The sequence below is a fragment of the Mobula birostris genome, chromosome X (genome assembly GCF_030028105.1).
Source record: "Mobula birostris isolate sMobBir1 chromosome X, sMobBir1.hap1, whole genome shotgun sequence".
Lineage (NCBI taxonomy): Eukaryota > Metazoa > Chordata > Chondrichthyes > Myliobatiformes > Myliobatidae > Mobula > Mobula birostris.
Window position 1 is genome coordinate 18,678,776 of NC_092402.1, and position 22,967 is coordinate 18,701,742.

A 22,967-nucleotide genomic window follows, 5' to 3' on the forward strand; every position below is an offset into this window, starting at 1 on the left:
TGAATTAACCCGACAGAAGTTTTTGAAGGTAATTACCCTCTGGCAAAATGATCAATAACCATCCACTATAAATTTATAGACCGTACAGTGCCACCCATTGAAGCACTGAAGAGTGGAGAAAACAGAAAGAACAGCAATCTCCCCCCATAAAGGCTCAGCTAACTTACCCAGAAAAATACCGAGAGTGGAGTATAGCTGATTATAAATATTAGGTTAAAAAAAACTCATTTAGAATGCAATCTCTAACCTCGGTTGACAGGAGAAACAGACAATCATCCACAATCAACTTTGGCTACAGTGTCTTTAACACTTGCAGCCTATATTCTAAAACCCTGTCAAAGACATTTGTGGGATGCACAGGAAAATCTTTTCTCGTTCATCTGCCAGGAACTAGAATAATCCATTTGAAAAGGTGGTGGAATCTATTTCTATAAACAACATGATAAAACTGTAAAGTAGCCACTTATGGATAAGGAAAGCAGAACATAGAACAGTGCAGGCCCCTAGAAACATAGAAAACCTACAGCACAATACAGGCCCTTCGGCCCACAATGCTGTGCCGAACATGTACTTACTTTAGAAATTACCTAGGGTTACCCATAGCCTTCTATTTTTCTAAGCTCCATGTACCTATCCAGGCGTCTCTTAAAAGACCCTATTGTATCTGCCTCCAACACTGTCGCGGGCAGCCCATTCCACGCACTCACCACTCTCTGCATAAAAAACTTACAATTTAGAATGCAATCTCTAACCTCGGTTGACAGGAGAAACAGACAATCATCCACAATCAACTTTGGCTACAGTGTCTTTAACACTTGCAGCCTATATTCTAAAACCCTGTCAAAGACATTTGTGGGATGCACAGGAAAATCTTTTCTCGTTCATCTGCCAGGAACTAGAAAACTAGAACCTCTGTACCTACTTCCAAGCACCCTAAAACTGTGCCCTCTTGTGATAACCACTTCAGCCCTGGGAAAAAGCCTCTGATGACCCACACGATCAATGCCTCTCATCATATTATACACCTCTATCAGGTCACCTCTCATCCTCCATTGCTCCAAGGAGAAAAGGTCAAGTTCACTCAACCTATTCTCATAAGGCATACTCCCCAATCCAGGCAACATCCTTGTACATCTCCTCTGCATCCTTTCTATGGTTTCCACATCCTTCCTGTAGTGAGGTGACCAGAACTGAGCACAGTACTCCAAGTGGGGTCTGACCAGGGTCTTATATAGCTGTAACATTACCTCCTGGCTCTTAAACTCAATCCCACAATTGATGAAGGCCAATGTACCGTATGCCTTCTTATCCACACAGTCAACCAGCTCAGCAGGTTTGAGTGTCCTATGGACTCGGACCCCAAGATCCCTCTGATCCTCCACACTGCCAAGAGTCTTACCATTAATACTATATTCTGCCATCATATTTGACCTACCAAAATGAACCACCTCACACTTATCTGGGTTGAACTCCATCTGCCACTTCTCAGCCCAGTTTTGCCTCCTATCAATGTCCCACTGTAACCTCTGACAGCCCTCCACAACACCCCCAACCTTTGTGTCTTCAGCAAATTTACTAACCCATCCATCCCTCCACTTCCTCATCCAGATCATTGATAAAAATCACAAAGAGAAGGGGTTCCAGAACGGGTCCCTGAAGCACACCACTGGTGACTGACCTCCATGCAGAATATGACCCGTCTACAACCACTCTTTGCCTTCTGTGGGCAAGCCAGTTCTGGATCCACAAAGCAAGGTCCCCTTGGATCCTATGCCTCCTTACTTTCTCAATAAGACTTGCGTGGGATACCTCATCAAATGCCTTGCTGAAACCCATATACAGTACATCTATATGCTGTACCTTCATCAATGTGTTTAGTTACATCCTCAAAAAATTCAATCAGGCTCGTAAGGTACGACCTGCCTTTGACAAATCCATGCTGACTATTTCCATTCATATTATGCCTCTCCAAATGTTCATAAATCCTGCCCCTCAGGATCTTTTCCATCAACTTACCAACCACTGAAGTAAGACTCACTGGTCTATAATCTCCTGAGCTATCCCTACTCACTTTCTTGAATAAGGGAACAACATCCGCAACCCTCCAATCCTCCGGAACCTCTCCCGTCCCCATTGATGATGCAAAGATGATTGCTAGAGGCACAGCAATCTCTTCCCTCACCTCCCACAGTAGCCTGGGGAACATCTCGTCCGGTCCCGGAGACTTATCCAACATGATGCTTTGCAAAAGCTCCAGCACATCCTCTTTTTTAATGTCTATATGCTCAAGCTTTTCAATCTGCTGTAAGTCATCCCTACAATTGCCAAGATCTTTTTCCACAGTGAATACTGAAGCAAAGTATTCATTAAGTACCTCTGCCATCTCCTCCAGTTCCATACACACTTTTCCACTGTCACACTTGATTGGTCCTATTCTCTCACGTCCTATCCTCTTGCTCTTCGTATACTTGTAGAATGCCTTGGGGTTTTCCTTAATCCTGCCCGCCAAGGGCTTCTCATGGCCCCTTCCAGTTCTCCTAATTTCATTCTTAAACTCCTTCTGCTAGCCGTATAATCTTCTAGATCTCTATCATTACCTAGTTCTTTTAACCTTTCGTAAGCTTTTCTTTTCTTCTTGACTAGATTTTCAATAGCCTTTGTACACCATGGTTCCTGTACACTACCTTCCTTTCCCTGTCTCATTGGAATGTACCTATGTAGAACTCCACGCAAATATCCCCTGAACATTTGCCACATTTCTGCTGCACATTTCCCTGAGAACATCTATTCCCAATTTATGCATCCAAGTTCCTGCCTGACAGCTTCATATTTCCTCTTACTCCAATTAAACACTTTCCTACTTTTCTGTTCCTATCCCTCTCCAATGCTATGGTAAAGGAGATAGAATTGTGATCAGTATCTCCAAAATGCTCTCCGACTGAGAGACCTGACACCTGACCAGGTTCATTTCCCAATACCAGATCAAGTACAGCCTCTCCTTTGTAAGTTTATCTACATATTGTGTCAGGAAACCTTCCTGAGCACATCTAACAAACTCCACCCCATTGAAACCCCTTGCTCTAGGGAGATGCCAATCAATATTTGGGAAATTAAAATCTCCCACCACGACAACCCTGTTATTATCACACCTTTTCAGAATCTACCTGCCCTTCGATGTCTCTGTTACTATTGGGTGGTCTATAAAAAACACCCAATAGAGTTATGACCCCTTCCTGTTTCTAAATTCCACCACAGAGAATCAGTAGACAATCCCTCCATGACTTTATACTTTATAGCTGCCAAACAATTGGTACTAGAACGTACAATCATCACAGCGATATTTGATTCTGCGCTTCCCACTCCCTGGATTACAAATATTAAGTATTAAAAATATTTTTAAAATAGTAAAAATTAGTAAACATTAAAAATTTAAATTATGAATCATAAATAGAAAATAGAAAAATGGAAAGTAAGGTAGTGCAAAAAAAATCCAGAGGCAGGTCTGGATATTTGAAGGGTACAGCCCAGACCTGGGTCAGAATCCGTTCAGCAGTCTTATCACAGTTGGAAAAAAGCTGTTCCCAAACCTGGCTGTACGAGTCTTCGAGCTCCTGAGCCTTCTCCCGGAGGGAAGAGGGACGAAAAGTGTGTTGGCTGGGTGAGTCGTATCCTTGATTATCCTGGCAGCACTGCTCCGACAGCGTGCGGTGTAAAGTGAGTCCAAGGACGGAAGATTGGTTTGTGTGATGTGCTGCGCCGTGTTCACGATCTTCTGCAGCTTCTTCCAGTCTTACACAGGACAACTTCCATACCAGGTTGTGATGCATCCTAGAAGAATGCTTTCTACAGTGCATCTATAAAAATTAGTGAGGGTTTTAGGGGACAGGCCAAATGTCTTTAGTTTTCTCAGGAAGTAAAGGTGCTGGTGGGCCTTCTTGACAGTGGACTCTGCTTGGTTGGACCAAGTCAGGTCACTTGTGGTATTGACCCTGAGGAACTTAAAGCTTTTGACCTGTTCCACTTGCGCACCACCGACGTAAATTGGGTCGTGCGGTCCGCTACTCCTTCTGAAGTCAACAACCAATTCCTTTGTCTTGCTGACATTGAGGGATAGGTTATTGTCTTCGCACCGTGCCACCAGGTTCTTAATTTGCTCTCTGTACTCAAACTCATCATTACCCGAGATACGGCCTACAATTGTTGTGTCATCAGCAAACTTATATATTGAGTTTGATGGAAACTTGGCTACACAATCATGAGTGTACAGTGAGTACATCAGGGGGCTGAGTACACAGCCTTGTGGGGCACCGGCGCTCAGAGTGATTGTAGAGGAGAGCTTGTCCCCTATTTTTACAGCCTGGGTCCTGTCTGTGAGGAAGTTGAAGATCCAGCTGCAGATCTGATTGCTAAGGCCCAGGTTCCAAAGCTTAGGAATCAGTTTATTTGGAATGATGGTATTAAAGGCAGAGCTGTAGTCAATGAAAAGGAGCCTAACGTATGCGTCTTTATTCTCCAGGTGTTCTAAGGAGGAATGTAAGGCCAGAGAGATGGCATCTGCCGTTGACCTGTTGTTCCGGTAGGCGAATTGCAAAGCGTCGAGGTTGACCGGTAGGCTGTGGTTGATGTGTGCCATAACCAATCTCTCGAAGCACTTCAGAGCAATTGATGTCAGAGCCACAGGTCGATAGTCATTCAGGCATGCCACCTTGCTCTTCTTCGGCACTGGGATTATCGTTGCCTTCTTAAAACACGAGGGGATCTTAGAATGAAGCAAGGAGCAGTTGAAGATGTCAGCAAACACTCCAGCTATCTCGCTTGCACAGGCCTGGAGAACCCGTCCCGGGACGCCATCTGGGCCCATCGCCTTTCTTGGATTTATCTTCAGGAAGGCCCTTCTAACGTCCTCCTCAGTGACGATGAATCTCGATGCCACCAGGTCCAGTTCATCCGGAGGGAGCAGGACACTCCTCTTCTGTTCAAATCTTGTGTAGAATACGTTAAGTTCGTCAGGAAGAGAAGCGCCACAGTTGTTGATATTCCCAGCCTTTTCTTTGCAACCAGTGATCTCATTTAGACCCTGCCATAGTCTACTGGCATCCCTCTGGTTAGCCTGGGCTTCCAACTTGGCTCGATATTGCCTCTTGGCGCCCTTAGTGGCTTTCCGGAGTTCACCCCTGGATTCCATGTAGCAACTGGTATCCCCGGACCTAAAAGCCACAGCTCTAGCCTTTAAAAGGGACTTGATCTCATAATTCATCCAAGGTTTCCGGTTAGGGAATACCCAGATCGTCTTGCGAGACACAGTCCTCCATGCATTTCCAAATAAAGTTCGTGACTTCCTCCTTTTCTGTAGCCGTGACACTATCTGTGGTCAGCAGTGCCACGCCCCCACCTCTTTTGCCTTCCTCCCTGTCCTTTCTGAAACATCTAAAGCTTGGCACTCGAAGTAACCATTCCTGCCCCTGAGCCATTCAAGTCTCTGTAATGGCCACAACATCATAGCTCCAAGTACTGATCCACGCTCTAAGCTCATCCACTTTGTTCACAATGCTTCTTGCATTAAAATAGACACATCTCAAACCATCAGTCTGTGCGTATCCCTTCTCTATCACTTGCCTATCCTCCCTCTCGCACTGTCTACAAACTTTCTCTATTTCCTCCGTCTCTCCAGTTCGGTTCCCACCCCCCAGCAATTCTAGTTTAAACCCTCCCCAATAGCTTTAACAAACCTCCCTGCCAGGATATTGGTCCCCCTCGGATTCAAGTGCAACCCGTCCTTTTTGTACAGGTCACACTTGCTCCAAGAGAGGTCCCAATGATCCAGAAATCTGAATCCCTGCCCCCTGCTCCAATCCTTCAGCTATGCATTTATCCTCCACCTCTCTCTATTCCTATACTCTCTGTCGCATGGCATGGGCAGTAATCCAGAGATTACTATTTTTGAGGTCCTGCCTCTTAACTTCTTTCCTAACTCCCTGTAGTGTTTTCAGGACCTCCTCCCTTTTCCTACCCATGTCGTTGGCACCAATATGTACCACGACCTCTGGCTGTTCACCTTCCCACTTCAGGATACCGTGGACACGATCAGAAACATCCCGGACCCCAGCACCTGGGAGGCAAACTACCATCCGCATTTCTTTCCTGCATCCACAGAACTGCCTGTCTGACCCCTTAACCATAGAGTCCCCTATTACAGATGTCCCCCGCTTTTCGAACGTTCGCTTTACGAAACCTCGCTGTTATGAAAGACCTACATTAGTTACCTGTTTTCACTAACAGCAGGTGTTTTCACTGTTACGAAAAAGCAGCGCGTGATAAAAGGCAGCCAAGCTCCTCCTCCTGATTCGGAATGGCATTGTTTAAACACGTGCCTGTGAGCAGCCATTAGCAAGATGAGTTCTAAGGTATCGGAAAAGCCTAAAAGAGCTCGTAAGGGTGTTACACTTAGAAACTAGACATAATTAAGCGTTTCGATCGTGGTGAACGAAGTAAGGACAAAGTGAGTTTGGCTTGTGGAAGTTGACGAAGATGATGTTGAAGAGGTTTTGGCATTCCATGACCAAGAACTGATAAATGAAGAGCTGATGCAATTGGAAGAGGAAAGGATAACAAATGAAACTAAATGCAAGAGCGAACTGACCGAAAGTGAAGTCGTCCAGGAACTGAACGTGAAGCAACTACATGACATGATAGAAATATGCACGAGGATAAGCAGTCAAGCATACTGTCGTTTTTCAAGCCTTCCACATCAGGCACAGCAGGCGACGAACCTCGACCTTTGACATCGAGGCAGGCAGACATAGAAGAAGATGACCTGCCTGCCCTGATGGAAACAGACGACGATGAGATGAGGCCCCAGTGTCCCACCACCCCAACCCCCAGGCCGCGGACCAATACATTGCCGCAGAGAATACAGTGGCAGCCGGGATGCACCCAGCGCATCTTCAAGAAAAAAGCCGAAATAATCAAGCTAATTAATTAGGTGCCACCCGGCATGTAAATGTCAGCCCAGATAAGAGGCGATTGCCGATTGCGTCGCCTCTGATCTGGGCCGACATTTACGTGTCGGGCGGCACCTAATCAATTAGTTTGTTTATTTTGGCTTTTTTCTTAAAGATGTGCTGGGTGCATTCCAGCCACCGCTGTACCGCTGCATGCTTCGAGGATCGGTATCGGTCAGCAGCCTGGAGGGTGGGGGTCACTGCACCACCCCAACCTCTGACGACTCAGCCTAACACACCATCATCAGTGTGCTCGGCGCTGTCTTCCCAATTCCAGTAAGTGATACTACACTGTACATATATTATTTCTACTTTATATCGGCTGTGTATTTTTATGTGTTATTTGGTATGATTTGGCAGCTTCATAGCTTAAAGGTTAGCAGCTTCATAGCTTAAAGGTTACAGGAGAGTGTTTTTGCCAACGGCGCTTGCGTGAGATTTTTGCTACAGAGAACAGTGCGACAATGATTGTAGAAAAGTATTTCTACTTTATATAGGCTGTGTATTTATCATATCATTCCTGCTTTTACTATATGTTACTGTTATTTTAGGTTTTATGTGTTATTTGGCATGATTTGGTAGGTTATCTTTTGGGTCTGCGAACGCTCACAAATTTTTCCCAAATAAATAAATGGTAATTGTTTCTTCACTTTACAACATTCCCGCTTACAAACCGTTTCATAGGAACGCTCTACCTTTGGATGGCGGGAGAAACCTGTACTGCTGCCATCCTCTTCCTTTCCCTACCCTTCTAAGCCACATGGCCAGACTCTGTGCCAGAGGCACAGCCACTGTTGCTTCCTCCAGGTAGGCCGTCTCCGCCCGCAACAGTACTCAAGCAGGAATACTTATTGTTAAGGGGGACAGCCACTGGGTTCTCTCCAGCCGCTGACTCCTGCCCTTCCCTCTCCTGACTGTTACCCACTTATCTGTCTCCCGAGGCCCTGGTGTGACTACCTGCCTATAGCTCTTCTCTATCACCTCCTCACTCTCCCTGACCAGATGAAGGTCATTGAGCTGCATCTCCAGTTCCCTAACGCGGTCCCTAAGGAGCTGCAGCTCGACGCACCTGGTGCAGATGTGGCCGTCTGGGAGGCCGGGAGTCTCCCAGACATCCCACATCCAACACCCAGTTCAAACCACCGGCCTCACAGACATACTTCCTGTTTCTATTCTTCACAGATAACTTACCTCTCCTCGACCCGTTATCACCGAAGCCCAAATGAGCCAAAGCCCTACCACTCTGCCTTAGATCACTCCGTCAATGACTGCTCTGCTAGGCAGTGTCTCCCTTTTATTCCGCGTTCAGAAACATCCCAGACCTTCCCTGCTATTTAGTTCACGATTGGTGTTCCAGTTATAGTCGCTGCTAGGCCACGAACAATGGACAAACGCTCTCGTAGCTCCATTTTTAAATAACTGCCGCCGACCTGCAAGGAATCCCTCTTGGTAAAGCTCTGTTGATGCCGCTGATAGTCCACAATGTTTTGCAACCTTTTAACCCACTTCAAGATCAATCTAACCCTTCCCTCTCACATAGCCCTCCATTTTCTTTCATCGATGTACCAGTCTAAGAGTCTCTTAAATGCCTCTAATGTATCTGCCTCTGCTCTTACTCTTGGCAGCGGGTTCCACGCACCCTCCATCTTGTGTAAAAAAACAACTACCTCTTAACACCCCTCCCTATACTTTCCTCCAATCAACATAAAATTATATCCTCTTACAATAGCAACTTCTACCCTGGAAAAAGACTTTCTGTCCACCCTATCTGTGCCTCTTATCACCTTGCACACCTCCCTGTCACCTCTCATCCTCCTTCGCTCCAAACAGAAAACATCTCTTACTCAACCTATCCTGAGAAGACATGCTCTCTAATCCAGGCAGCATATTGGCAAGTCTCCTCTGCACTCTCTCCTAAACTTCCAGATTGCAGCATTTCAGACTGAAGGTGAAAATGATCATTACTACTTCCACAGGCTCAATGATTCTAGTGCTCTCTAGGACTGATCGATTATCAAAACGCTGAATTATTTTCAACCTAAATTCTGAGAGACAACATTGCTTCTCTCCTTGCTCACTTGGACCCTCCGTTTCGACCGGAACATGAACCACTTACTTCATGGCACCACTATCCTCTGCATAGCGCTGCATTTCTTCTCGTGCACGCTCCTCGCGGAGCTCCCTCTGAAGCTCCTCGATCTTTTTCTTTTCTGCTTCATGCTTCTGCTCTGCTTTCCACACCCGCTCAACATTTTTCAAAGTCTGCGGGTGCCAGCTTTTCTTTAGATTCTGCAGGCAGCAGATGAAGAGAATTCAGTTTAAATAACTTTTATTCATACCAAAACAATAACATACAATTTCAAAGCAAAACACTAAACAGGGATAAAGAATACATTCTTCTGAATTTCTTTTTTTGCTTAGATATTTGGGCAAGTATTTGCTCAAATGTACCACAGAATGATCTACCTTCTCTCCAAGGAAAGCATCAATACCCACTGCAGAGATATGAAGATTATTCAGGTGTGGTCAATGTGGCATTCACATTGTTTACAGCAATGCACACAGTTTGTGCCAAATAATAAACACAAGAGATTCTACAGATGCTGGAAATCCAGAGTAGCACACACACAAAATGCTGGAGGAACTCAGCAGGTCAGGCAGCATCTATGGAAAGGAATGAACAGTCAATGCTTTAGGCTGAGACCCTTCAGCAGGACTGTTGAAGAATGAAGGTCTCAGCTCAAAACGTCGACTCTTTATTCCTTTCCACTGATGCTGCCCGACTTCCTGAGTTCTTCCAGCATTTTGTATATGCTAAATAAGATTTAAATCCCTGACTCTCCTTCTTTACAACTCATGCTCTCAGAATTATTTTATATGAAAAGTTTGACTGATTTTTGTATATTGTGGTTGTTAGTCTTTATTTATGTGGAGGTTTTTGTAAAATTCTATTGTATTTCTTTATCTTCCAATAAATGTCTGCAAGAAAATGAATCTTGTGGTAATATATGGTAACATCTATGCCCTTTGACAACAAATTTACTTTGAACTTTGTGTTAGTACCTGGGGTAATGTCCAGAATGTTTCATAGAACATTGTTGTAAGTTTCTAGATAGCAAACAAAATGCTGGAAGAACTCAAAGTTCAAAGTAAAGTTAGCATCACAGTACAGATGTCTCCCAAAACAACCCTGAGATTCATTTCCCTACAGGCATTCTCAGTAGGTACAAAGAAATACAACAGACAATGAAAAAAAACCACACTCAAAAAATGACAAACAACTAATGTGCAAAAAGACAAACTGCACAAATACAAAAAAAATATAATAAATATAATTGAAAAACTGAGCAATGGTGTCCTTGGAATCAGTATGAGGTGGATAGCTTGGAGGCCCTGAGATACAAGACTCAATTAGCCAATATGCCAAGTGCTGATGATTGTCCCGAGCCACTCTTTCTGAATGTTAATTGCTTACTGTACTTCTCTGAGAAGGAAGCCGCAGAGGCTAAAGGGAGATCTTTTACAGGTTTATACCATCATGTGAGACATAGGTAGACAGACAATATCTATTTCCAAGGGTTGAAATGTCTAATACCAGAGCACATGGATTTAAGATGAGAAGAGGTAATTTCAAAGCAGATGTGAGGGGGCAAGTTTTTGTGGGTGCCTGAAACATGCTGCCTGGGATGGTGGTAGAGGCAGATACATTTGCGACTCATAAGAGATAGATAGGCACTTGAATGTGAGGAATATGGATGGATATGGATATTGTGTAGGCGAAAGAGATTAATTTAGTTTCCCATTTGATTACTAATTTATTTGGATCAGCACAACATTGTGGGTCAAAGAGCCTGATCCTGTGCCATAGTGTTCTATGTTTTTCATCCCTTCCCCACCTTTGCTCTTCTGATTTGTCCCTTCATCCCTTGGCCCCTCCTTTCCCACCCTTATCCCCCTACATGCCTCAGTCCTGCCGAAGGGTCTTGGCCCAAAACTTTAACTGTTTACTCTTTTCCATAGATGCTGCCTGGCCAACTGAGTTCCTCCAATACTTTGTGTGTGTATTGCTTTGATTTCCAGCATCTGCAGATTTTCTTGTGTTTGAGTGTCATACACAGATCTACAGAGCTCACCAAGTCCATAACAACCTTATTTCCCATCTACACTAATCCCATTGACCTGCATTCTGGCCATATTTTTCTATGCTTCCCACATTTGGATGTCGAAATGCCTCTTAAATGTAGTAACTGTTTTTAATTCCACCACTAGCATCAACCTCTCGCTGTGGTTAAAAGCAAATGCAAGAACAGCTTTGAAACTACCGCTTCTCGCCTTAAACCAATGCTCTCTGGTTTTTTGACACCCCAACCATGGGAAAAAAATTTCTCACACGTTATTGTATCTATGCCCCTTTACCAGGTCACCCCCCTCAGTCTCCAGCATTCGGAGAAAAGCAATTCCAGTCTGCCCAATGTCTCCACATAACTACAGCCTGTTGTCATATCCCAAGACTTCCTCCTCCTAGCTGATCCCCTCTCCTATCATCCTCCTCTCCCACTCCGCCTCACCAGCCCTAGTCACCTCTCCTAACCTTCTCTCCCCTCGCCAATCGATAAATCCCCCTCCCCCTCTCCTTCTCACCGTCACTCACCTCAACTCTCCTGCCTCAATATTTAAAGGGCTAAACATCATTCTAGGCCGCAGCCTCCCAAAACAATTTCCTATTTCCACCCTCCCCCGCATACACGCTCCCTTGACCCGTGATTCTGTCTCTCCGCTCACTCACTCACCAAATCCCCGCCGCCCATTGCTGATCAGAAATCCTCTCACACACCGCGACAAGCGAACAGGCAACGGTAGCTTCTGGACTTATTCACCACGTCGCCGCCACTTCTACCCCCTTCGGCTGGAGGCCGTAGTGACTACAGCACGTCGCCGCAGCTGCTGCCCCTCAAGCTGGAGGACGCAGTGCTACAAAACGTAGCCGCCTCTGCTGCCCCCTTCGGCTGGAGGCTGTAGTAACTGCAGCACGTAGTCGATACTGCTGCCCGCTTTGGCTGGAGGCCATTGTGATTGCGGCTTGTCGCCACCGCTGCTGTCCCCTTCGGCTAGAAGTCGCCTGTATCTTGCTGCCTCTGCTGCCCTCTGTACGAAAAGACTCGCAACTATATTCAGTACTTCGAGACACGAGACTGCAGATGTTGGAAATCTGGAGCAACGCACAAAGTTGCTGGAGGAATTTAGTGGGTCAGGTGGCTGATGAAGGGTCCCTAACAAAGCGTAGACTGTTTATTTCTCTCACTAGATGCTGCCTGACCGGCTGAGTTCCTCCAACAACTGTGTGTGTTACTCAATAATTTCATACCTTATGGCTTTTGAATTAAAAGTACTGTACTCAATGATCGAGAAACTTAATAACGCAATGATCCAATAACATTTCACCAGATATGTTTGATGCTGCTCCTTGCTCTCCACTAGTAGAGTTTGCTGCCTTTTGGTGCCAATTTCCCTCCCTCCCGCCCCACACACACAGACACGTGGCATTTGTTGCTTGGCAGCCGCAGTCCAGCACAGTACATAAAATTACTAGAGTCATAGAAAAATACAGCACAGAAACAGGCTAACTAGTCCATGCTGAGTGACCTGCACCTGACCATAGTCCTCCATACTCCTACCATCTATGTACCTATCCAAACTTCTCTTAAAAGTTGAAATCAAGCCCACCATATACGTCACTTACACTGTCAGCTCGTTCCACACTCTCATGGCCCTCTCAGTGAAGAAGTTTACCTTCATGTTCCCCTTAAATTATTCACATTTTACCCTTAGCTCATGACCTCTAGTTGTAGTCCCACCCAACCTCAGTGGGAAAAGCCTACACAAAGAAATCTGCAGATGCTGGAATTTCAAGCAACACACATCAAAGTTGCTGGTGAACACAGCAGGCCAGGCAGCATCTCTAGGAAGAGGTACAGTCGATGTTTCAGGCCGAGACCCTTCGTCAGGACTAACTGAAGGAAGAGTTAGTAAGGAATTTGAAAGTTGGAGGGGGAGGGGAAATCCAAAATCGGGATCCAACCATTAAGCACATCTTTCCCTCCCCCACCCCCTCTGCTTTCTGCAGGGATCGCTCCCTCCGCGACTCCCTTGTCCATTCATCCCCCCCATCCCTCCCCACTGATCTCCCCCCTGTCACTTATCCTTGTAAGCGGAACAAGTGCTACACATGCCCTTACACCTCCTCCCTTACCACCATTCAGGGCCCCAGACAGTCCTTCCAGGTGAGGTGACACTTCACCTGTGAGTCGGCTGGGGTGATATACTGTGTCCGGTGCTCCTGATGTGGCCTTCTGTATATTGGCGAGACCCGACGCAGACTGGGAGACCGCTTTGCTGAACACTTATGCTCTGTCCGCCAGAGAAAGCAGGATCTCCCAGTGGCCACACATTTTAATTCCACATCCCATTTCCATTCTGACATGTCTATCCACGGCCTCCTCTACTGTAAAGATGAATCCACACTCAGGTTGGAGGAACAACACCTTATATTCTGTCTGGGTAGCCTCCAACCTGATGGCATGAACATCAACTTCTCTAACTTGCGCTAAGGCCCCACCTCCCCCTCGTACCCCATCTGTTACTTATTTTTATGCACACATTCTTTCTCTCACTCTCTTTTTTCTCCCTCTGTCCCTCTGAATATACCTCTTGCCCATCCTCTGAGTCCCCCCCCCCGTCTTTCTCCCCGGACCTCCTGTCCCATGATCCTCTCGTATCCCCTTTGCCTATCACCTGTCCAGCTCTTGGCTCCATCCCTCCCCCTCCTGTCTTCTCCTATCATTTTGGATCTCCCCCTCCCCCTCCCACTTTCAAATCCCTTACTCACTCTTCCTTCAGCTAGTCCTGACGAAGGGTCTCGGCCCGAAACATCGACTGTACCTCTTCCTAGAGATGCTGCCTGGCCTGCTGCGTTCACCAGCAACTTTCATGTGTGTTGTGGGAAAAGCCTGCTTGCATTTAACCTATCTATACCCTTCATAATTTTCTATACCTCTAATCTCCTTTCAATCTTCTACATTCCAAGGAATAAAGTCCTAACCTAGACAATCTTTCCATATAACGTAAGTCCTCCAGAACTGGCAACATCCTTGTAAATCTTCCCTGTGCTCTTTCAACTTTATTTTCATCTTTCCTGTAGGTAGGTGACCAAGACTGCACACATTACTCCAAATTAGGCCTCACCAATGTCTTATACAATAGAATGATATCTGTTATATGTCAAGTAGGGTACCGTGCACAATTCTGATTTGATGGAGACAGACGTGAGAGTACGGAGGAACATCTGGAGAAACTTCTGAAATGCCCACTGAAGCACCTTCAATTACTCCAAAAGACTGAGGTTTGGTAAAATACTGAAAGGCTTTTATTCGCTGTACAACACGACCTCCACGGTGAGTGTCTGACCCGGACTGAGGGGGAGGGGCACGGCAAAACACCTTTATACAGGACTCTGTGGGAGGAGCCACAGGGACAGTCAGCAGAGGGGTGTGTCCAGACCGAGTTACAACATATATACATGGCTTACCACATTCACCCCTCCTTTTTTTAAAAAGAGTCCCGCGGGGTGAAGTGAATGACAATATTTACAAGAAGTATATTTACAGGTTAAGTCTATCAGGCGGTCGAGTCCGTCGCTGTGATCTACATAGCACCGGTGATGGCGGTTGTGCTGGCTCCGGCCTGACTTCAGGTGTCAGCACGTTAGGCATCAGTAATCCCTCGTGCGTGTGTGTCGCACCCAGTATGGGAGTGTCGTGTGGTGTCTGTATAGGGTTTGGAGTGCGCAGTGTCTCGTGGGTACATACATCGGTGGGTACGGGGTCAATAGTCACCACGGAGTGTTCAGGGTAGGGGCCCGATACTCCTGCGGGCGCCAGGTCGCAGATGGAGACCGTGTCCTCCCGCCTATCAGGTAAAACCACATAGGCATACTGGGGGTTCGCATGAAGTAAGTGAACCCTCTCGACCATCGTGGAGTATTTATTGCTCCTCGCATGTTTCCGAAGCAGCACTGGCCCCGGGGACATCAGCCAAGTAGGTAGGGTGAACCCAGTGGTCGACTTTCTGGGAAAAGAAAAGAGCCGCTCATGAGGGGTGGCATTGGTGCCTGTGCATAACAGGGAGCGGATGGAGTGGAGTGCCTCGGGAAGGACCTCCTGCCAGCGGGAGACCGGCAGTCCCTTTGACCTGAGGGCTAAGAGTGTGGCTTTCCACACTGTGCCATTCTCCTTCTCCACCTGTCCATTCCCCCGGTGATTATAGCTCGTGGTCCTACTGGTTGCAATTCCCCTAGCCAGTAGATATTAGCGCAGCTCGTCACTCATAAACGAGGACCCTCTGTCACTGTGGATATAGCATGGGTATCCGAACAGAGTGAAGAGTTTGCGCAGGGCTTTTATAACTGACGTGGTAGTGGTGTCGGGGCAGGGGATGGCGAAGGGGAACCGCGAGTACTCGTCGATAACGTTAAGAAAGTACACATTGCAGTTGGTGGAGGGAAGGGGGCCCTTAAAGTCAACACTCAGTTGCTCAAAAGGGCGGGTGGCCTTGATGAGTGGTGCCTTTTCGGGTCGGTAGAAGTGCGGTTTGCACTCTGCGCAGACTTGGCAGTCCCTGGTCATCATCCTGATCTCCTCAAGGGAGTAAGGCAGGTTCCGGGCTTTCACGAAGTGGAAAAGCCAGGTGACTCCCGGGTGGCAAAGGTCTACATGTAGGGCGTATAGCCGGTCGATCTGCGCGCTGGCGCATGTTCCCCGGGATAGGGCATCGGAGGGCTCATTGAGCTTCCCAGGCCTGTACATGATATCATGGTTGAAGGTGGAGAGTTCGATTCTCCATTTCAGAATTTTATCATTTTTGATTTTGCTCCGCTGCTGATTATTAAACATGAATGCAACTGAGCGCTGGTCAGTTAGCAGGGTGAACCTTTTGCTGGCAAGATAGTGCCTCCAGTGCCTAATAGCTTCCACTATGGCCTGGGCCTCTTTCTCCACCGCGGAGTGCTGAATTTCATGGCCTTGAAGGGTACGGGAGAAGAACGCCACCGGTCTTCCCGCCTGGTTGAGGGTAGCAGCCAGTGCAAAGTCGCAGGCGTCACTCTCTACTTGGAAGGGAATGGCCTTATCCACTGCATGCATTGCTGCTTTGGCAATGTCCCCTTTTATGCGGTTGAAGGCCGCGTGGGCCTCGGCAGAGAGGGGGAATGTGGTGGACTTGACCAGGGGTGGGCCTTGTCTGCATAGTTAGAGACCCATTGGGCATAATATGAAAAGAAGCCCAGGCACCTTTTGAGGGCTCTGAGGGTATTGGGAAGAGGGAGTTCCAACAAGGGGCGCATACAGTCGGGGTCAGGGCCAATGACTCCATTCTCCACGACACACCCAAGTCGGGTGGTCCCAAATACACACTTGTCCTTGTTATAGGTGAGGCTGAAAGATTTGGCCGCTTGGAGAAATTTTTGGAGGTTGTTGTCGTGATCTTGCTGGTCGTGACCGCAGATGGTGATGTTATCCAGATATGGGAACGTGGCCTTCAGTTGGCACTGGTCCACCATCCGGTCCATTGCCCTCTGGAAGACAGATACACCATTCATGACACCAAAGGGGACGCGCAGGAATTGATAAAGCCTGCCGTCCGCCTCAAAGGGAGTGTAAGGGCGGTCCTCCCAGCAGATGGGGAGCCGATGGTAAGCGGATTTTAGGTCTATGGTCGAGTACACCTTGTACTGTGCTATCTGATTGACCGTATCCGCGATGCGGGGTAGAGGGTACGCATCGAGCTGTGTGAACCTATTGATGGTCTGGCTATAGTCCACGACCATCCTATTCTTCTCCCCATTCCGAACAACCACCACCTGCGCCCTCCAAGGACTTGTGCTTGCCTCAACGACCCCCTCCCTGAGCAGCCGCTGCACCTCCGAATTAATGAAAGCTCTGTCCCCCGCGCTGTACCTCCTGCTTTTAGTTGCCACAGGTTTACAGTCGGAGGTCAGGTTGGCGAACAGCGGTGGGGGAGGGATCCTGAGGGTGGAGAGGCCACAAGTGGTGTCGGTAGTGTGGCAGTTGGCATGGTGTTGGGTGGGATGCGTGGGTCGGTGTGTGTGTGTGGTCAGTAGCGGGGTACGTGACATATCTCTACAAAACAGGGGATTTATGACAGTAATTGGCGGGAGGGGCCCATCATACTTCATTGTCACGCTTTTCAGGTGGCTCTGGAAGTCCAACCCCAACAGAACAGGAGCACACAGTTGAGGCAAGACCAGTAACGTAAAGTCCCGATATTCTGTGCCCTGCACCACTAGTGTCACTACACAACCCCCCCGGATGTCTGTTGTATGCGACCTGGAGGCCATGGTGATCCTCCGACTTACCGGCCGTATCATGAGTCCGCAATGCTGCACCGTGTCCGGGTGGATAAAACTCTCCGTGCTGCCTGTGTCAAACAGGCAGCTTGTCCTGCACCCCTCCACCAGGATGTCCATCATTGACCTTCCAAGCTGGTAGGGGGCCCTTTGGTCGAGGGTCACGGAAGCCAGGGTGGGGTCGCTGTCTTGGTCCGGCGTGGTGGGGTGCCCCGTGAGCACCCGTTGGTCGTAGGCGGCGGGAGGTGGCGCCGACCAAGATGGCGGCCCCCATGTCTCGCACGTGGTGGTGGTGTGCAGGGAAGATGGCGACCCCCACGTCTTGCACGCGGCGCTGCTCGATCCCGCTCGCGGTTTTGACTTACAGACCTTGGCAAAGTATCCCTTCTTTCCGCAGCTGGAACAGGTAGATCGTCGGGCCGCGCAGCGTTTCCGGGAGTGCTTCTCCAGTCCGTAGAAGTAGCACTTCGCGGACTCACGACTCGCGGCAGCCGAGGTTGACTTGCCGGTGGGTTGCGGGGTCTGCGGCGCCCACGAGGCTATCGGGGGATCACGTGCCTGGAGAGCCTCGGAGTTATGCAGAGCAGCCTCCAACATATCAGCCAGCTCGATCGCTGAACTTAGGGTAAGATCGGCTTTTTCCAGCAGCCGCTGGCGTACGTACACTGACCTGGTTCCCGTAACGAAGGCGTCTCTCACTCAGAGCTCTGCATGCTGCGCCGCCGTCAGCTCCTGGCAATTGCAGGCCCGCACGAGTGTCTGTAGGGCCCGGACAAACTCAGCACTCGATTCCCCGGACCGTTGTTGCCGTGTCGCTAAGCGATGCCGAGCATAGACGCTGTTTATCGGCCGCAGGTATTGTCTTTTGAGTGCGTTCATCGCGCCGTCGTAGCTCGGCTGGTCTCTGATCAGCGAATAGACCCGTGGACTGACCCTGGAGAGTAGAACTCTGCACTTCGATACGGGGTCGGTCGCTTTCATCTCCTCTAGATACGCTTCGAAGCAGGCCAGCCAGAGTTCGAAAGCGTTTCCAGCTTCAGGTGTTTGCGGATTGAGGTCTAATTTGTCTGGTCTCAGGGCCTGTTCCATGTTTTAAAATGTACAGCGAATAAAATTGAAGCACCTTCAATTACTCCAAAAGACTGAGGTTTGGTAAAATACTGAAAGGCTTTTATTCGCTGTACAATACGACCTCCACGGTGAGTGTCTGCCCCTGGACTGAGGGGGAGGGGCAAGGCGAACACCTTTGTACAGGACTCTGTGGGAGGAGCCACAGGGACAGTCAGCAGAGGGGTGCATCCAGACAGGTAACCGAGTTACAACACATACACATGGTTTACCACACCCACTTTGCTGCCGCTGCTACTGTGTGGTCCAGAATCTCCGGAGGAGAAGGCCCCAGATCCTCGGCTTTGCTTGTTTCGGCGGCCGGGGTGAGGTCGAAGGTGCTCGGCAGAGGATGGCGCTCGGGAGGATGTATCGGAGGGGCTGGTCGGAAGCTCGAAGTTTTCAGACAGACTCAGAGTCGGCTGTGGTTGGGTGCTTCCAGGGAGCTGCATTGGCAAGTTTACAGCACTGGAGGTTCATGGCAGGGAGAGTTTTTCTTCCTTCTACCGTCTGCGTGAGATGATGGGGCTATCGGGACTTTGAGACTTGCCCATGGTCTGCTCTTATCAAATTACGGTATTGCTTTGCACTGTTGTAACTATATGTTATAATTATGTGGTTTTTGTCAGTTTTAGTCTTGGTCTGTCTTGTGTTTTTGTGATATCATTCTGGAGGAACATTGTATCATTTCTTAATGCATGCATTACTAAATGACAATAAAAGAGGACTGAGTGTCCTCATAATCTAACTTCAACCTAACATCCCATCACCTGTATTCAGCTCTTGAACTTCTCCAGCAAGTCTGAGATTCTTGCTGCCTGTGTGGATGGATATAGGGGCTCTAGGAAGGATGAGCAACCTAACTGTGGCACTGTAGTTCAGAGAGCCATTCGGTGGGGGGGGGGGGGAGAGAAGAGAAATGTAGTGGTAATTGGGTATAGTATAGTCAGAGGAACAGACAATGTTCTCTGTCGTGGGATAGAGCCTCCCGAAGGCTGTGTTGCCTGCCTGGTACCCGGGTTCGGTTCATCTTATCTGACCTGCAGAGGAATTTGCAGTGGGAGGGGAATGATCCAGTTGTCGTGCTCCATGTGGGTACCAATGACATAGGTAGAACAAGGAAAGAGGTTCTGTTGAGGGAATTTGAGCAGCTAAGGACTAAATTAAAAAGCAGAACCAAAACGGTGGTAATCTCTGGATTACTACCTGAGCCACGTGCAAATTGGCATAGGGTCAAGAAGATTAGAGAGATAAGTGTGTGGCTCAAGGATTGGTGTGGGAGAAATGGGTCTGAATTCCTGGAAAACTGGCACCAGTATTGGGGAAGGAGGAAACGTTCTATTGGAACAGACTCCACCTGAATCACGATGGGACCTGGATCCTAGCGAATCACATGACTAGGATTGTGGATAGGGCTATAAACCAAATAGCAGAAGGGTGGGTTCAACAGATTGGAGAAGTATGGACAAAGTAAAAGAGAAAGGTGTGGATAAAGATAAAGTAAAAGCAAAAGTTAAAAAAGAAAAGTAAGGGTGGAGTGCAGAAAAGTCAAGTGCAAAAGAGACAAGGCACAAAGATTTTAAAGGCACAATGAGTATAAGGCCACTTTATCTGAAAGGCCATAGTATTCATAACAAGGTCAGTGAACTTGTGGCACAAATCAGTATAAAGGGGTATGATGTACTGGCCATTACAGAAATGTGATTGCAGGGTGGAGAAGACTGAGAATTAAATATCCAAGGTTATCAGGTAATACGGAAGGATAGGCAGGAAGGTAAGGGAGGTGGAGTAGCACTCTTAATTAAGGATGAGTTCAGGGTGATATTGAGAGATGATATAAGATCTAAGGAGCAGAATGTTGAATCCATCTGGGTAGAGATTAGGAATAGTAAAGGGAAAAAATCATAGGTGGGAGTTGTCTACAGGCCGCCAGATAATAACATTACATTGGCACAGGCAATAAACCCAGAAATATCTGAGGCATGTAAGAATGGAACATCAGTTATCGTGGGGGACCTTAACTTGCACGTTGAATTGACTTTATTTCTTACATCCTTCACATACATGAGGAGTAAAAATCTTTACATTATGTCTCCATCTAAATGTGCAATGTGCAATGTGGAATGGTTTGGGTCCCTAATGATCCTATGGGCCCTTTTTACACACCTGACCTTGTAAATGTCCTGAATCATGGGAAGTTCACAACTACAGATGTGCTGGGCTGTCTGCACGACTCTCTGCAGAGTCCTGCGACTGAGGGAACTACTGTTCCCATACCAGGCAGTGTTGCAGCCAGTCAGGATGCTCTCAATTGTGCCCCTGCAGAAAGTTCTAAGCATTTGGGGGCCCATCTCAAACTTCCTCAACCGTCTAAGGCGAAAGGGGTGCTGTTGTGCCTTTTTCACCATACAACTGGTGTGTACAGACCATGTGAAGTCCTTGATGATATGGATGCTGAGGAACTTGAAGCCGTTTACCCTCTCAACCCCGGATCCACTGATGTCAATAGGGCTTAGCCCATCTCCATTCCTCCTGTAATCCACAATCAGCTCCTTTGTTTTTGCGATATTGAGGGAGAGGTTGTTTTCCTGACACCACTGTGTCAGAGGGATGACTTCTTCCCTGTAGGCCACCTCATTATTGTTTGAGATAAAGCCGATCAATGTAGTGTCGTCGGCAAATTTAATTATCAGATTAGAGCTGTAGGTGGCGACACAGTCATGGGTGTACAAGGAGTAAAGGAGGGGACTCAGTACACAGCCCTGAGGTGCTCCTGTGTTGAGAGTCAGAGGGGTGGAGGTGAGGGAGCCCACTCTTACAACCTGCTGGCGATCTGACAGGAAGTCCAGGATCCAGCTGCTTAAGGCAGGGTCAAGGTCATGGTCTCTGAGCTTCTTGTCGAGCCTGGATGTAACTATGGTGTTGAATGCTGAACTGTAGTCTAAGAACAGCAAGAACACAGATTGGGTGAATCAAGTTGGTCAAGGCATTCTTGAGGGGGACTTCATAGAATGCATCCATGATGCCTTTTTTGAACAACATGTTACTGAGCCTACAAGGGAAAATGCTATGCAATGAGACCTCAGGTAGGGCTATACTCTTTGGAGAGAAGGAGAATGAGAGGAGACATGATAGAGGTGTACAAGATAATAAGAGGAATAGATAGAGTGGATAGCCAGCGCCTCTTCCCCAGGGCACCACTGCTCAATACAAGAGGACATGGCTTTAAGGTAAGGGGTGGGAAGTTCAAGGGGAATATTAGAGGAAGGTTTTTCACTCAGAGAGTGGTTGGCGCGTGGAATGCACTGCCTGAGTCAGTGGTGGAGGCAGATACACTAGTGAAGTTTAAGAGACCACTAGACAGGTATATGGAGGAATTTAAGGTGGGGGCTTATATGGGAGGCAGGGTTTGAGGGTCAGCACAACATTGTGGGCCGAAGGGCCTGTACTGTGTTGTACTATTCTATGTTCTATGTTCTAAAATTAGCAAACTTGTAATTAGGGATCCTCTTGGAAAGAGTGATCACAGTATGATTGAGTTTCTCATGCAACTCATAGTTCAATTGAAAACCAGTGTATTATGCCTAAGCAAGGGAGACTACAATGGGATGAGGGAGGATTTGGCTAGTGTGGACTGGGAACACAGGCTATATGGTGGGATGGTTGAGGAACAGTGGAAGACTTTCAAAGAGATTATTCATGGTGCTCAATAAAAGTATATTCCAGTTAAAGCAAGGACAGTAAGGGTGGGGAGAGCCAGCCATGGATATCTAAGGAAATAAAAGAAGGGATCAAACTAAAAGCTCGTCTTTACGAAGTTGCCAAGAGTAGTGGGAAACTGGAAGATTGGGAAAACTTTAAAAAGCAACAAAGAACCACTAAGTGAGCAGTAAAGAAAGGGAAGATAGATTATGAAAATAAACTAGCACAAAATATAAAAATGGATAAAATAAGTTTTTATAATAACATAAAGCAGAAAAGGATGGCTAAAGTGAGCGTGGGTCCTGTGGAGGACGAAAAGGCAGAATTGATATCGGGTTATTAGGAAATGGCCAAGGCTTTGAGTGACTATTTTGTGTCAGTCTTCATGGTGGAAGACCGTGCCAAAGGGAGATGTTATAGATGTGATGGGAGTTAAGGACCTTGATACATTAGCTATCACTAAAGAGGTAGTGCTGAGCAAACTTTTGGGCCTGAAGATAGACAAGTCCCCTGGTCCTGATGGAATGCATTCCAGGGTACTGAAACATAGAAACATAGAAACATAGAAAATAGGTGCAGGAGTAGGCCATTCGGCCCTTCGAGCCTGCACCACCATTCAGTATGATCATGGCTGATCATCCAACTCGGAACCCTGTATCAGCCTTCCCTCCATACCCCCTGACCCCCGTAGCCACAAGGGCCATATCTAACTCCCTCTTAAATATAGCCAATGAACT

General features: G+C 47.4%; 1 protein-coding gene across 2 annotated transcripts in view; it reads right to left on the reverse strand.

The window, feature by feature from the left end:
• cwc25 (CWC25 spliceosome associated protein homolog) overlaps positions 1-11,939 on the reverse strand; it is a 66,612-nt gene extending 54,673 nt beyond the window's left edge. Inside the window, exons 1-2 of one of the 2 annotated variants that reach the window (XM_072248703.1) lie at positions 11,792-11,939; positions 9,118-9,290 (exon numbers count right to left, since the gene is read on the reverse strand). In XM_072248703.1, coding sequence (XP_072104804.1) covers positions 9,118-9,290; positions 11,792-11,809 — 191 coding nt within the window. In that variant the 5' untranslated portion in view covers positions 11,810-11,939. The remainder of the gene's footprint in view (positions 1-9,117; positions 9,291-11,791) is intronic. The other variant, XM_072248702.1, reaches the window with a different exon arrangement.
• Between the last annotated feature and the right edge of the window lie 11,028 nt (positions 11,940-22,967).